The sequence below is a fragment of the Rhamphochromis longiceps genome, linkage group LG1 (genome assembly GCF_057381845.1).
Source record: "Rhamphochromis longiceps isolate RC_006_pf linkage group LG1, R_longiceps_female_GT1.1, whole genome shotgun sequence".
Classification (NCBI taxonomy): domain Eukaryota; kingdom Metazoa; phylum Chordata; class Actinopteri; order Cichliformes; family Cichlidae; genus Rhamphochromis; species Rhamphochromis longiceps.
In genome coordinates this window covers 21,972,914-21,989,437 of record NC_140557.1, presented here as the reverse complement: position 1 = coordinate 21,989,437, position 16,524 = coordinate 21,972,914, and the positions used below count along the sequence as shown (strand labels likewise).

At 39.7% G+C, this 16,524-nt stretch overlaps 2 protein-coding genes across 3 annotated transcripts in view; one reads left to right on the top strand and one right to left on the bottom strand.

Moving 5' to 3' along the window:
- The window catches only part of pde3b (phosphodiesterase 3B), a 48,823-nt gene extending 46,143 nt beyond the window's left edge, over window positions 1-2,680 (bottom strand). The window contains exon 1 of one of the 2 annotated variants that reach the window (XM_085402485.1): window positions 1,226-2,680. In XM_085402485.1, coding sequence (XP_085258611.1) covers window positions 1,226-2,113 — 888 coding nt within the window. In that variant the 5' untranslated portion in view covers window positions 2,114-2,680. The remainder of the gene's footprint in view (window positions 1-1,225) is intronic. The other variant, XM_085402483.1, reaches the window with a different exon arrangement.
- A 3,973-nt stretch (window positions 2,681-6,653) lies between these two features.
- copb1 (COPI coat complex subunit beta 1) lies at window positions 6,654-15,142 on the top strand. Its single transcript, XM_085402474.1, has 22 exons — window positions 6,654-6,797; window positions 8,248-8,400; window positions 8,809-9,038; window positions 9,202-9,371; window positions 9,453-9,567; window positions 9,684-9,776; window positions 9,875-10,012; window positions 10,153-10,272; window positions 10,486-10,593; window positions 10,710-10,856; window positions 10,975-11,120; window positions 11,279-11,375; window positions 11,460-11,620; window positions 11,726-11,846; window positions 11,945-12,172; window positions 12,654-12,833; window positions 13,169-13,313; window positions 13,421-13,540; window positions 13,662-13,807; window positions 14,028-14,117; window positions 14,402-14,557; window positions 14,893-15,142. Exons 2-22 carry the CDS (start codon window positions 8,310-8,312, stop codon window positions 14,950-14,952), a joined length of 2,862 nt encoding a protein of 953 aa, XP_085258600.1. The 5' UTR covers window positions 6,654-6,797; window positions 8,248-8,309; the 3' UTR covers window positions 14,953-15,142.
- Window positions 15,143-16,524: the final 1,382 nt, after the last annotated feature.

The following is a 16,524-nucleotide window of genomic DNA, read 5'->3' as shown; positions in this document are numbered from 1 at the left end:
AACTAACTGCAGGCACACAGCGAGGCAACAGTTCTTTGCTTTTGTTGGGTTGACTTTGCAAATTTCCACTTCTATTCAAATATTTTTCCCAAAAATATTTAAGGTCAGTTCTTATAAATAATAATAATGAGAAGCTGACAAATGCTGGAGCTGAGGCCTTAATCCCAAAGCCTAATTCACAGATATTACAACCTACCATGTAACTATTCACTTCTCCATCATTTTCAGCAACACACAAGGTGCATTCAACTTTTCGGTGCTCTGTTTGAGGCCTAGTGCAATGTGACTATCAGGCTTCTAACGGCACACAACACAATGAGGTTAAAAACAACTACTGGAAATAGCACAACTGAAACAAATTGGACATATATTTTTAGTTCTCTTATCATTTCTAACAAACCTCGAAGGACACAAAACAATGTGTGTGAACTGATGGCTTGGCATCCACTAAAGAATAGCACTGGCAACAATAATGCTGGCATTTGTCTACACTGCCTACACTTAAATTAAGGCGACGGGCGGCGTAAGCTGTTTGCTCCCAACATATTGCATGCAACCTGATAGTCTTCATTTTGTACGCATATCACTCCATGTGGGTGTATCAGTTTTCAGAAGTGCTGCAAAGTGGAAAGGAGCACCGCAGGCTCTGCTGTGGGATTGTGGACACTGAAAGATGCCAGTGCGCGCTTGCCATCATTTTGTGTTGTTGACTGTTTGTCATGTGGGACTGAGCCCACATCACTTGCTTTGTTGCTGGCTGTGCTGTTATGCTGCCAGGAGGATGTTGACGTGCACTTGCATTTTATGGCTTGTGTGCCACACGAGCTCTTCGGTGAGGACATTCCCACGAAAATGTGGAGAGACAGCACTGCCTAAGTTTTGTATCCGAGTGCACTTCAAACCAATGGTAGCATTGTGTTTCAGGGTTAAAATCGGGGTTTTGGCCATTTGCTTGACATTATCGATCACAGATTATTAGCATTAATATAAGAATATTATATACGTGTTAGAAGCAACCTGCAGCAACCATATTGAATTTGGAAAACAAATTCTACCAAAGTGACTTTTGTAAATGCTCTGTGTGGGCTTTAGTGATACAGTATTGTGCTTTCAACTTGTGCACATGTGCACTCAGAGTAGCTGTGGATGAACAGTGGGCCTACTTTTGCAACAACAACAACAACAACAGCAGCAACAGACGTGGTCCTGCAGGGGGGAGACCTACCTGCTCTCTGGATATACAGGGCAACGAAGGTCTGCGAGGCATTTTACAACTGCCATAATAGCTGGTCGACGTCTCCCCCAGCGACACGCAACTGGACCTTCTCCTAGGTCTGATCACAGGGACCTTTTCCTCCGCGCTGGAAATCCCACTCGGTGCTTCCCTCGACGGGTAGTAGCGGTCAAAGCAGAGCCCCAACAGGGAGCCAGAAACCCCCGCAAAGCAGGCAAAGAGCGGTCTGAGCAGTGCGGGCAGACCGCTCAAACTTGTGAAAGAAACAAGCCACACAACGCTGGCAAAAACCAGTATGAGAACACTGTGTTTGAGTTTTAGCGTTGGGATCAGCGTGAGCAGACCCACACATCCCAACACGAATAACAACCTGCCCACCATTTGCATCTGGTGCTGGTCCTCTCCCCATTGTAAAAACCGCAAGACCAAAAAATCCCCGAGGTAACACGATGCTGGCAGTGACACCAGCCAGCATTTGGTGCTCTCCTTCTTTTTCCTCCTCAGGTAAAGTGTCAGGAAGAAGAAAGCACATCCTATGCTGAATAAAGGACTGATGGACTGGGAGAAGCCCGACAAAAAAGTCCGCAAATCCCAAAGCGAGTCACTTTGCAAGCTCCTGGAAATTAGAAAGGAGACCGCGAAAATCACAAAAGCGCCCACGTACAGGGCAGAGACCTTTAACAGTTTGGAGCTGAGAATGTCTTCGTTGCAAAACCTGCACACGCTAAACAAAAATCCCCTCTGATGGTCCTGTTTCAGGGGGGTGACGCAGCTCTTCACATAGCCGTTCCTGAAGCCTTCTGAGCTGTTTACACTTCCAGCTCCGTCGTGGTGCCTTGTTTTACTGTGCAAAACCTCTCCTTCCTCCCGTGCAGCCATGGCTCGACTGTGGGTCCTCGTATCCACGCGAAAGTCCCCCTCTCCTGCTATTCACGCCGTATTAACGCTCAACTACATGACAGCAAACGCACTCCATGGTCACTCAAACGTGCTCCAGCACTTGGACTAAAGAAAGAAGGTGAGATGTTGTTTTTACAGAAATGGGGCTCTCTGTCGCCGGCTATAGGCCACAACTCACACTGCATGGCTTATTTTTGCGATGTGGAGCGCTGAGCCCACAGACCGAACCAATCCTGAGACTTTATAACCCAATATTAGCAGTGTACGATTAGACAGAAGAAGCTCATTAGAATATAATATAGCGAGGAAAACTGTTAAATTTCCATCGCAGGATGTCCCACAATGCAGTTTACTTGTTTTGTCTGCATCCCTTGTGTGCACGGGAAGTCTTTGTTAGTTCACTATTCATCTTATATGTGTGGCAAAGGCTTCATGGAAGTCTTCGCTTCATAAATAAACCCACTAACGCAGAGTTTCTTGTAGTGTTGACTCTTTCTCCTCTCTCGCTTATTATTAGATACAAATAAATGTAATTTAATTTAAATAAAATGATACTGCACGACGCCGAAATTGTTTTGGTCTTCTGGTTAAAATGCCATCGCTGCTTTTCGCAGTCGTTGGATCCATCGACTTGCACTGTGATCGTTTGGTTTGCCTGTCTTTAGCTCAATCGATTCTCGATTTTATCGATCTGATCAGGCTAAACCAAACAACAGTGAATATCACCCATTATCCACGGACGTAATATAGACATATACAAAATTATGCCGCTAAAACATTTAAGGGGCACTCGGACCATTTTTAACATTTATTATGTATTTATTTATTTTATTTTTTTACAAATTACACAGCGTTTGTTAAAACATTTTTTTTGATCTTGAACATTTAAATCATTATGATTTATGTGTGATTTAAGTACTCCCTTAATTTTTTATTTATTTATTTATTTAGCTGTGGATACATCCACTCTCAATCAAGCGTTTGCTGTGGAGGAATTTTGGCTCACTTTTATTTGTAGGATTGTTATAATTCAGCCACACTGGAGGGTTTTCAAGTATGAATGGTCTGTTTAAGGTCATGCCAAAGCATCCTGATTAGATTGGAGTCTAGACTTTGACCTAGTCACTCCTAAAGAAAAAAAAATCCCCAAAGTGCTGGGGATCATCGAAATGTTTTTTGGGAAGTGTGAGACAAGCCTTTGTGTTCTTTTTGCTCAACAGTGGTTTTCCCCTTGGAGCTCTCCCACAGATGCCATTTTTGCACAGCCTCTTTCTTACTTTCTTACTCTGACCTTAACTGAGGCAAGCGAGGCCTGCAGTTCTTTAGATGTTGTTCTGGGTTCTTTGACATTAGTCAGTGTTCCAGACTGATATCAGAACAAGGGCAAATAATTTTTTCACCATAATTTTGCACAGTAAATTTCTCCTTTACTGCATGGTGAATAAAGTCAAAACAGGTTAAAATCCTAACTGCAAATTCCAAAGTGCAGCTTATACAAGTGTACTTTATTTCACTGTATATATTTTAAATAATGTCTGATTTAAACTACAAGTGATGAAAACAGATCTATATTCATATATAGATTCTTAAAAATTACAAAAATCTGCTGAATGTAGTTTTTTAAAAATGTTATTTTAATGTTATTTTTTATGTTATTACAATTGTAAGTCTCACTAGGGACAAGGATTGCTGGTATTTATAAAAGATTAGGTCTTAAAAACCTTTCACGTTTTAATTCAACTGTTTTAGCATTTGTTACAAAACCATACTGATGGTTGTTTTTTGTAGCCAGCTTGTGAGCTTTGTTGTTTCTTTTTAGCTGATGATAGGCTTAGACATCTCTTTGAGTTAAAAAAAAAAATGACTTCCTGGTTCGAGCGAGCTGTGGTTAAATTACTATTACTGTGTAGAGATCACCTGCACTGAACTGCACAGAAGGCATTTCCCCATTTTCATTAATATGCCAAATGTGCAAAGAATGGCAGAAACCAAGAAATTGGCCTTTAAAAAACTCCTTTCCACTGCTAAGCATTGCTGAAGTCCCATGAATTAAACTGACAGTCTCAGGTTACCTTAATCATGCAGAAGAAAGTATGTTGACGCCATAACAGACTATTCTTAGAGCTGCTATTTCTGTCATTTTTCCACCGACACAGTAGAAAATCACATTTCATTAATAATATTAATAATGACTGCAGTTTCCTTTAGTCAGTCACAGAGCCCTTAAAGTGTTTCCCCTTAAAATGAAGGCATTTGTAATGTAGCCCTGATTGGTTACATCTTTGTCTCTGCAGCGGAGCTCAGTGGAAGGGCAAGGTGCAGACAGAGTTTGTTTAATTTAATAAACTGTGCTTTGCATGAAAATACACACAAGCAAAATGAATGAAAGTCAGCGCTTATACTGGCAACTACGATTATGTGAAATATAAGTAACAATGACCTTTTATATTCCTTCTTAAGCTAATCTGAATGGTCTGGCACAATATGACGTTACTGCCCCAAAAGTAAGCATGCCCGTTGAACAGGATATGTGTTAAATGCCAATCCTATGATTACTTATCATTTCCAAAAGGCTCATCATCCATCTGTATGAAGCAAACATGTATTTTGTTCCCTGGCTGGCAGGGCTCTTTGTGATAAGTGTACTTTGCTCTTAACTTGAGCCATAAATCTTCTTTATCAGCTTCAGTTTGAATTAGCGCAATAAACGGGTCTGTGGAAGTGGGAATTAATCAGTGTTGGGATCAATTTTGCCTACTGTGGCGTCTACAACAGATAGTTTGCAAAACAGCGTTGTGAAAGCCTGATATGACAATTTAATTCAATTCAATTATATTCATATAGTGCTAAATCACAACAATAGTTGTCTCAAGGCATTTTATAATGTAAGGTAAAGGGCTTAGAGAATACAGAGGAAACAGAGAAAACTCCAACAATCAGATGACCGCCTATGAGCAAGTGCTTTGGCAACAGTGGGAAGGAAAAACTCCCTTTTAAATGAAAGAAACCTCCAGCAGAACCAGGCTGATGGATAGGCAGCCATCTGCCATACTGGTTGGGGGTGAGGGGAGGAAGACAGCATAAAGACATGCTGTGGAAGAGAGCCAGAGATAAATAATAAGTGGTGTATAAACACATAGAACCTGACACCTCAAAAAGTAACAATAACAGTGCCACGTTACTGTACATGGGAGCATTATTCTTTTACTGGGCGTTATTCTGCCATAAACCTACTGACCAAATAACTGCTGTTTAACAGACTTTTAATGGGACTTGTCTATTCACCATCTGTGCGTATAAAATCACTTTCAGTCATGGAAATTATTAATAATTAAATAATTAAGTATTCAGATTTTTAAAAATATATCCTAATAGTCTCTTTGCTTTGGTGCTGTTGGCCATTGATTGATGCATGACTGAAAAGTGATAATAATGGGTGGATGGAAGATTCTGAGGCACTCATATGATTCACTCAAGTCTCTGCCCATCCAATGTGTTACTAAAGTAAACACTAAAACCTTCCACTGGAGGGTGCTGCATACTGTTATTGTTAAGGTACTCGTGTTTTAATTCGGGGTCCATCCATACACGCATTATCTATGCCTGAGCAGCTCTTGTAGGTGTAGTGTGTAGGTGGTTTATCAAGGTGAGATTAGGCAGACTTCAGCAGGTGGGTATTACTATTAAAAAACACATATGTTTTTGAAAGGAGACCTGTAGATACCCAAAGTCTCAATTAGCATGTCTATCAAAGCCATCATCATCACTTTTTCTTTTTTTTCTTTTTTCTTTTTAACCAAATTTTTAGTTAGCTTTCCAAGTTGACAAAATAATTGTAATTTAAAAAAAAAAAAAAATCTAAACTATAGTTTTTATTTTTTTAAATTCGTTGACAAATCTACTGTCAAAAAATATTTATCCCCAAAATGCTAACTTTAATAATTTGATTTTAAGTATGTGTTCCGCGTAATTTCTTACATAACTGTAAAATGTAAAATTTTATGGAATATGGTCTAATTAAATGTACTTGATTGGTATGCATTCAGTTTATACCCATTACTTTTTTCTTAATGATTCATTATTTGGATACATAAACTGTTGATTTTATATATTTCATTTGCATTTCACTCAACATTATTGCTTCATGTTTATGAGGGCAAGAATTATTTATTCATTGTGTTGTTTTAGTTTAATTTTAGTTAACTATAATGCCTTACTTACTTACAAAACAGCTTAAAAAAGTAAACGTATCTCAACCATAGAAACAAGGTGACAGACAACATACATAACAATATATTCATTTAAAGTTGGCAGTATAAGATTAACGGCCTTTCTCGTGTTATTGTTAAGCAGAAAGAGAGGACCAGCTTGTTAGATTTTCTTTTTGTTTACTGATTGATTTTATTTTATTTTATTTTATTTTATTTTATTTTATTTTTTCATTTTTTTGCGTTTGTGTTGCACAGGCGTTCGGTTTGAGCCTTGTGGCGCACGGTAGCAGTGATGTGGCTCTCGGTAAAGTAATCTTCCACGTCACTAGGAAGTAGTGCAGAGCCGAGGGAGTGAGAGCTCGCCTGCGGGAGCTTTTGAGAAATTTTACAGATGTAAATATCTCAAACTGCACATCGAAGGTCACCTGGGAGGATAATAGTCCTGCAGATAGGTAGGTTTTGGGACTTATTTTTAACCAACATGAGTGACATTTGTTTCGCTGTCTGGTGGTAACTCATAAGCTCGTTAGCTAACGTTACTGTCCTCCATTTCATTGCTAACCGAAGCAAAAGCTAAACTCCTGTCAGCTAATTCTTGATAGTCAGCAGTTGGTTCTGTGTTTTAACCTAGAAAAACCAGCTTTGGGGACAACTAACTAATAAAAATGAGCAAAACCTTGCTATTTTAGCATTTTTGTCTTTACGCATGTAACGCCATTTAACCTGTTAGAAAGCTTATTAGCTGCGTGTCACTATTTTTTGACTTGTTAGCTTATGCTGTTTTGTGATGAAGGCAACCAAGATTTTCCGTAAAAAGCAGCTGAAAACTTTGATCTGACTTTAATTTTGAGAAGTAATTGTCGTTTTCAGGTTTAATCCAGACGTAGACTGAACACCAAATCACCTGGTTCTCCAGGTTTCAGCTAGTAGTATGTTTTGCAATTCAGTTGTAGCTCTATAGCTAAATTCTAAAGCAACAGAAGTTAGCACAAAGTGCTTTACTGACACACTCATTTGTAATACAGGTCTCCTAGAACCCAACTAAAAACATGGAACTCACAAAAACAGACGGCAAAATAAAACTGCAGTTAAGGAGAAGCGAGAAACTAAGAATAAAAACATAATTAGATTTCAATATTGGTAAAAACATCCACACACGCACAAAAAGCAATGGAAAACATTTGCAATACGTTTGGCCAAATCATGATGAACTCTACTAAAAGCAGCTGAAATTGGGTATACCTTAGAGGTTCTTGTCCGGGAAGCCAGACTGCTTCATCGACTAGGGGCAATAACGATGGTCCAGTCACCTTAAGTTTTTAGGTGAGAAGATGGCACTTTGAGCAGTTGTTGGGAGGATGACCTCAATGACTTGAAGGCAAAATATCACAGATTTAAAAGATTTCGATATATAGTGCAACCAAATCCACAGAGGGCCTTAAGAATGTGTAATATAAGTTTAACATTTATCCAAAACTGTACCCAGTGCAGCTGAGCTATTAAGGGAGTGGACTGATGTGCTGTAGTTTCTGAATATCTACAAGAGAAATTCTAGGACAAATTTATCCTACCACAGATTACCAGGGAAATGCTATTTGGAAACAGAAAAAAATGTGTACAAAAAGGCAACAACTTGATCTGACTAACTCAAACTACCACAGCTTTTATTTCAGATATAGATCAATTATAAGTATAGGACTTTATCAAATTGTGTGTATAAAATCTATGTGCTTTTATCTTGTGTGGAAACATGTTGATGATCATAGTTAGCATAAACAAAGAGGAAGAACTGGCAAACGTATTCCATGAGATTAGGTTAGTTTTGACTTCACTGAGATTTTTTCACCAGTGTAAATGTTTTCTCCATCACTGACGAAATCTGTTCTTTTTCTGTTTTCATAGGTATTATCCAGTGAGCAACATACATTTGGATTCTTCTAATCTGATACAAGCACAGCAGCAAAATGACGGCTGCAGAGAACGTTTGTTACACTCTGATCAATGTTGCCTCAGACTCAGAGCCCCCTTCTGAAGTCAGCCTAAAGGCAGATCTAGGTAACCATTTGCTGTAAAGTTTAATAACTTACCTCAATATACAGTACAAAGGGAAAAATAGCCTTTCTCCACTTTTTTCTACATCTTAATGCATTTGTGATGTATGAGTGTTATTTTTATAGGCCATTATATAATGTCTGGTTTAGGGGAAAAACAGTTCAAATCTTTTTTTATAGATTAATTTTGATTCAAAGAAGCATTGTTGATGTATGACATCAAGCTTTGATCAGGATTGGTTTAACTTTTTTTGCATTAACGTGCAAATAAGTCAGTGTCCTTTGGGGGGTAAAACCTCACAACGTCCTTTGAGAGTTTTTGGTGAAGTTTAGTATCAGATGAATTTAATTCGATGAAGACTAGTTTAAATAATAACTGATTGCTATGCTAAATATAATAATCTTTCTTTAGAAAAGGGAGAGATCAAGGCCAAAACTGAAGCCTTGAAGAAGGTCATCATCATGATCCTGAATGGCGAGAAGTTGCCGGGACTGCTGATGACTATAATCCGTTTTGTGCTGCCGCTTCAAGACCACACCATCAAGAAGCTGCTGCTGGTTTTCTGGGAGATTGTTCCCAAAACAACTCCTGATGGCAAACTCCTTCAGGAGATGATCCTGGTCTGTGATGCCTACAGGAAGGTAATCTAAGTGATATACTATCAGCTGCTATAAACAGTGCATTTTTAAATATACACATCAGGTTACACTATTTATTACTGCATAACTATAGCAATGGGGGAAAACTAAAGGTTAAAAAAAATCAGTTCAGCAATTCTAATTTTAAATATTTCTTCTATTTCAGGACCTGCAGCATCCCAATGAGTTCATCCGTGGCTCCACTCTGCGTTTCCTGTGCAAGCTGAAGGAGTCTGAGTTGCTTGAGCCTCTCATGCCAGCGATCCGGGCCTGCCTGGAGCACCGCCACAGTTATGTGCGCCGTAACGCTGTCCTGGCCATTTACACAATCTACAGGTACTAGCTGCTAAATATTATAACGTATAAATTTTGAACTGTATTCATCATGAACAACAACCAGCTCTGTTTGTTTTGTAGGAACTTTGAACATCTCATCCCAGATGCTCCAGAGCTGATCCATGATTTCCTGGTCAATGAGAAAGATGCCAGCTGTAAGAGAAATGCTTTCATGATGCTGATTCATGCAGACCAGGTCTGTAGCATATTGTCTGTTCTTTTCTTACTGTTTCTACTTTTACTTTTAGTCATACAGTAAATATGCCAAAGGTCTATCTCACACCTTGTCATTCATGCATTTATATGTTGCAGGATCGAGCTCTGGACTACCTCAGCACATGTATTGACCAAGTTCACACTTTTGGAGACATCCTCCAGCTGGTTATTGTGGAGCTGATTTACAAAGTGAGTCACAGCTTGTGGTGGTCATATCTAAACCTTTTAGCACAATGGAGGATTTCACATCCAAGTTCTTGTTGTTTTTCTTTTTTCCCCTCTGTTAGGTTTGCCATGCTAACCCTTCTGAGCGTGCCCGTTTTATCCGTTGCATTTACAACCTGCTGCAGTCTTCCAGCCCGGCGGTTAAGTATGAGGCTGCTGGCACCCTTGTAACACTCTCCAGTGCTCCCACAGCCATTAAGGTACGTCATCAGTGTTTCAGTGGTTGTGTGTATGTCTTGTATCATTTATACAGTGCTTTATACATTGTATTACGTTTAGATAGATTGGTATCTTTGCTTTATTAAAGCCTGTATGCATTCTGTGCTTTGTTGGACTCTAGGCTGCTGCCCAGTGCTACATTGATTTGATCATCAAGGAGAGTGACAATAATGTGAAACTGATCGTTCTTGATCGTCTCATCGAACTGAAGGAGCATCCCACTCATGAGCGTGTGCTCCAGGTACGTCTCATAATGGCTTTTATTAGTTTTTCTAGCACTTAACAAATAAAGTTGTTAGTGGCTCTTTCACTACAGAAACCATAAAAGGAAAGGAATGGTACCCAAAAGAAGTCTTTTTGAGATCATAAAATTTATTAGAAAATATACAAAAATTGTTATGTGTCAGTACCAACTGTGTTAAAAATTGGGTCTCACTAATACGTTTTCATTCAGGACCTTGTGATGGACATCCTGCGTGTTCTAAGCACTCCTGACCTGGAAGTCAGAAAGAAGACCTTACAGCTGGCGCTGGACCTTGTTTCATCCCGTAATGTAGAAGAGGTCTGTTGACATTTGCAGCTTTTGTGTATTTTTGTTGTTGCTTTTTTTGTTTTTGCATTGACACCTAGAAAAACTGGAATACAGTGTTAAAGTAGTGACTTCTGTCTGGCTGCTAGTTGGTGATTGTTTTGAAGAAAGAGGTGATCAAAACAAACAACGTAACAGAGCATGAAGACACTGATAAGTACAGGCAGCTCTTGGTGCGCACCCTCCACTCGTGTAGCGTGCGTTTTCCTGACATGGCAGCCAATGTCATACCTGTGGTGAGTTTCCTCTTATTTCCTTTTAAGATTCTCGTGATATCTTTAGATTTCTAAATATACATTTTTATCATAAATGGTCTTTAAAATAAAACATTTTCTATATGTTGATGTTTTACAGCTGATGGAATTCTTGAGTGACACTAATGAGGCAGCTGCTGCCGATGTGCTGGAGTTTGTGCGGGAAGCCATTCAGAGGTTTGACAACTTGAGACCCCTGATCATCGAGAAGATGCTGGAAGTCTTTCATGCCATCAGAACTGTCAAGTAAGTAATCCTGATGAGTCTAAAGAGCAGATGAAAGTCAATTCGTGGTTAAGAAACCATTGTATAGGCTGTGCTTGCTAAAGGGAAGTCACTACTTACTCTTTGATTGTGTAGCACTGTGATTGTTTATAAAGTTCATCACAATTGTCCTGTTTCAGGATTTACAGGGGGGCACTGTGGATCTTAGGAGAATACTGCAGCACCAAGGAAGACATCCAGAGTGTGATGACAGAAGTTCGCAGGTCCTTGGGAGAGGTATGTTTGTTCATTGTTGTCAGAATTACAAGTAACGCACGCTATTTTGATTAAAACGTTTATAATTGTCTCTCCCCGGGACAGATCCCAATTGTGGAGAATGAGATTAAGAAGGAGACCGGTGAGGTGAAGCCAGAAGATGAAGTGAGCGCAGCTCCAGCTCAGAAACTTGTGACAGAAATGGGCACTTATGTGACACAGAGTGCCCTCAGCTCCTCCAGGCCTTCAAAGAAGGAGGAAGACAGGTAAACACTGGACATCATGGAGGAAAAGCATTTTGCTAACACTGTATACCCTTCATTGTGCTGAATTTTCCATCCACCTCGCTCATTAAGAATTTGTTGTTCCAGACCTCCACTCAGAGGCTTCCTAATGGATGGAGACTTCTATGTGGCAGCTTCTTTGGCCACAACGCTGACCAAAGTGGCTTTGCGCTATGTTGCTCTTGTTCAAGATAAAAAGAAGCAAAATGTAAGTTATTCTTCCTTCATTTCAATAAAAGCACTTTTAATAATTTGCCCTACCTTTGCTTCTTCTGACCCCTGCTGTCTTGGTGCCCCCCCTTGCAGTCTTTTGTTGCAGAGGCCATGTTGATCATGGTCACTGTGCTGCACCTGGGTAAGTGCTCTCTGCCCAAGAAGCCAATTACAGACGACGATGTGGATCGCATCTCACTGTGCCTGAAGGTCCTGTCAGAGTGTTCACCACTTATGAATGACATTTTCAACAAGGAGTGTCGCAGATCCCTGTCACACATGCTGGCTGTCAGGCTGGAGGAAGAGAAGCTGTCACAGAAGGTAATGAAAGTTGACCTAAAACTCACCAACCTCGTTACACAGAAAATGAGCAAATTTTTGGTGCCAAATTTAATACGAAACCTGTGATATGTTTATAAGCCAACTTTTGTTTTCAAGAGCCTACACCCTGATAGGTCTAAGGAGGAGTGTAGTAATATCACACCCCTAGATGATCATTTAAACCTGATGTGTATACACATAAGACTTTTGGGACTGATGGAAAACTTTTTTTTTTATAGTGCACCAGTTTCTCTTGACAGCAGCATTGTCTCTGTCTTTCCAGTTTCTCTTAGTTCTGCACAATAACATCTGTTTTTATTCTCTTTCTGTTGAACAACTGTTTCTTATGTCTTTTTTGTAACTTGCTATGCTGTGTTATTTTCACTATACTAGACTACATTATAGATACTTTTGTTGTTGTTCCATTGGGGTTGTTATTTCCTCCAAAAATAACCACATGTGTTTCTTCTTCTGACTACAGAAAGAGTCTGAGAAACGCAATGTAACGGTCCAGGCCGACGATCCAATATCCTTCATGCAGCTCACGGCCAAAAATGAGATGACTTCCAAGGAGGACCAGTTCCAGCTCAGCCTGCTGGCTGCTATGGGCAACACTCAGAGGAAGGAGGCCGCCGATCCTCTGGCATCGAAACTCAACAAGGTGCACCATACTTAACCCCTAAAAGCCTTTCCATAAAAGGAAACTGGAAATTAATGTGAGAGATAATGTTGGAGTAGTGCTTTTGAACAGAAAAAGAGGGAAAGGGACTGATTATTGCTGTTTGCGTGCATTTCAAGTTTACGGCTTAGTCTAACTTATTTACTGTTCATATTATTTCATATTATTGGCAACATGGCAGCAACCGCTGCTGAAGCCCTTCTTGTGCACATGCTTTGCTTTTAATAGGTTATTAAAAGATAATAAACTAGTGTTTAGGGAGTGCTTGTACTAGGTTGTTTATTAATCATTAAATGAATGCATTTTGTCCAACTTAGGTGACCCAGCTGACGGGCTTCTCAGATCCAGTCTATGCTGAAGCCTACGTTCATGTGAACCAGTATGACATTGTGCTGGATGTGCTGGTGGTCAATCAGACCAGTGATACTCTTCAGAACTGCACACTTGAGCTGGCCACTTTAGGTTAGTGTAGTTTTTTCAACTTCTGTGAAAATATGTTTTTTTTCTCTCATTTAGGCTGTACACATTTGGGTTTCTACTATAATGTAATTCAACTTTCTGTCCTGCAGGCGATCTTAAGTTGGTTGAGAAGCCTTCACCTTTAACTCTGGCACCTCATGATTTTGCTAACATCAAGGCCAATGTGAAGGTGGCATCAACAGAGAATGGCATTATATTTGGAAACATCGGTAAAAGAATTTTTGACTATTTTTAGCATCACATCTCAAGTCACACCTTTTTTTCTTTCTTTTTTTTCTCTAAATGCATTTTTTAAATTAATTGTGGGGATGTCTGGATTCTTCTTTTCAGTCTACGATGTGTCAGGAGCTGCTAGCGACAGAAACTGCGTTGTCCTCAGCGACATCCATATTGACATCATGGACTACATCCAGCCAGCCTCCTGCACTGATGCAGAATTCAGACAGATGTGGGCAGAGTTTGAGTGGGAAAACAAGGTAAACTTAAGGGGTTAAAACACATTCCTGAAAGCTGACTCGTTTTGCAAAAAGTGGGACATGTTAAAAGTTCTCTCTCTCTCTCTCTCTCTCTCTCTCTCTCTCTCTCTCTCTCTCTCTCTCTCTCTCTCTCTCTCTCTCTCTCTCTTTTTTTTTAAATGGGTTTAGTTGATGCACATTCAACTAACATTGAGCACTGATTGTCTTTTCTTTATTGTAGGTGACAGTGAACACCAACATCACTGAGCTGAACGAGTATCTCCAGCATATCCTCAAGTCCACCAACATGAAGTGTTTGACTCCTGAAAAGGTTGGTATGAGAACATTTTGTAAACCACAGACTAAGGAAAGTAAACAACCTTTTAAATCTTGGCAGCTTTCCCAAATACAAATAACAAGGGTAATTAAAATTTTTGGCACCAGTGCACATCGGAAAGAATCATTAGCGGCCGTATAGCAGGATAGTTTCTTGTGCTGACTATATAAAGAATATATGTAAACATAAGACATGCCAGTGCTTCCTTATAAGATGAATGTGCAGATACTGTGATGTTGTTTGTTGTTCTTAACCAACGTTCTTCTCTCATAAACAAGGCTCTGTCTGGCTTCTGTGGCTTCATGGCGGCCAACCTTTATGCTCGTTCTATCTTTGGAGAAGATGCCCTGGCTAATGTCAGCATTGAGAAGCCTTTCCACCTGGGGCCCGATGCACCTGTCAATGGACACATACGCATTAGAGCTAAAAGTCAGGTAGGTCACAGCTGCCACACCGTGAACTCTTAAGAATCTGAGAGGTAAAGGCTAGGTGGACTTTATTTCCCCTCAGTAAAGCAATGCATCCATTTGTAAAAATATCACATGACTGATTTGATTTGAAATAATTGATCAGTTCTGCAAGTATTTGCACAGTGACACAGTTTTTGCCTCTCTAAAGTACCCCAAGTGTGGACTTTCATCCTTAAATGCACGCAGTTAACAAAAAATTTGCATTTATTAATCTCCAAATGCTGATGGATTTCACTGTATTTTAGATATGCTAATATGTAGCATGTGTCGCAGCTAACCCTCTTTCCTTTGTTCCACAGGGGATGGCCCTGAGTCTGGGTGACAAGATCAACCTCTCCCAAAAAAAGGCAAATGTCTGAAACAGCTGCTGTTCTGTGTCACCTAACTTACTGTTTGATCATCGTCATAGCAGATATGAACTATTATATGGTCAGTTACTTCTGTGCTCTATATTTTTTAACATCACCTCTTTCTGAAAACTACATCTCAGCAATGTGCTTTCGCTGTCCTGTTTCATTTTCAATAAATGTATTGAAATAATGTCCAAAAGATGCTCTGTGGTGTTTTCATTGAGTTAAGAGCCTTTTTTTCTTATTAAAACCTCATTATTTTTATTTTTTTTTATTTTTTTTTTCAAAATAGTGCAATTTACAAATGAAACTTAAGACAGTATATGCAAAAGATAGGGAATTCCAGTTCAATTCAGTAAGAAAAGGGTAAAAAAATTCTCTAGTACCTCCCAGAACCACTAAGGTTCATATTGAATTTGATATTCTTAAAGGCATAAGACGGAAAAACATCCAAACTAAAACTATGATCTTTAAATAAGTGTGTACCCTTTTTATAGGGTCAGTATAAGGCTTCCTGGGGTGACTGTTGATGAGATTTGGTGCTTTATAAATAAAATTGAATTGAATTTTGGAGATGGCAGGGAGGAGCAGTGGTTAGTAATAGGTTTGAATCAGCTGGCTGGAGCCTTTCATTGTAAAGATTCTAAATTGGGCATAGGTGTGAGTGTGACCGGTTGTCTGCTTGTCCCTGTGTTATCCCTGTGACAGATTAGCAACCTGTGCAGGGTGCACCCCACCCACTGTGACAGCTGGGAGCATCTCCAGCACAACGGTAACCCAGAAATGTAGTTGGACTGTATGCCTTCTTTTGGAAAATATGGAAAGTTGTGCTGTACCTGCCTTAATGTGCATGACAGTAGATGTTTAGTAATAATCTTTAAAGAAGCTGTTACAATTACCTAAAGGACGTTGTGCCCCAAAGTGAAGAGAGTGTCTAGCTTGTGATGGTAGCTCTGGGATCTAATTAGAATTCCTCAGATTCCTTCCACAATATCTCCCACAGTGGGGTAACTGATTGGAATTTGTACTGCCAGTACCTCTAAACTGACGACATCACCTTGAAAATGTCTGTCTACATGCATAACCTGGGCAAGAACATAAATTCTTTTAACCTCAGGTAATATATTGCCAAGATTTGAATTGAACTCTGAGCCATCTGCAAGTTTCACTGTCAGCGTGATAATGAGATGGAGATAGATTAGTGCTGGCACAGGCCTCCATATTCCACTCGCCCTCCAGTTTATTATTTATGAGTAAAGGGATATTTCTGGCAGTAGGCCAGATTAAAGGGTCACCACCCCAGTCATACATTTACAGTATCTGTAAAAATCTCCCCCCAGGGTTTTTAGATAAAGGCTGAAAGGTGGCGTTGAGGTCAGACCTTCAACTGTGAAAATAAACAGCCAACTCCAACTGCCGTGTGCACAGCACAGACTGTCTGGTTCGGGTATAGTTATTATGAGAATCACAGCTACACCTTCTAACACAAGGCATGACTTTGGCATTGTGCTTTTGGGTGATTTTCTTGCTTTGCCACATCAATATGTAGACACAAAGTGTTCATGCTAAACACAGGATCAC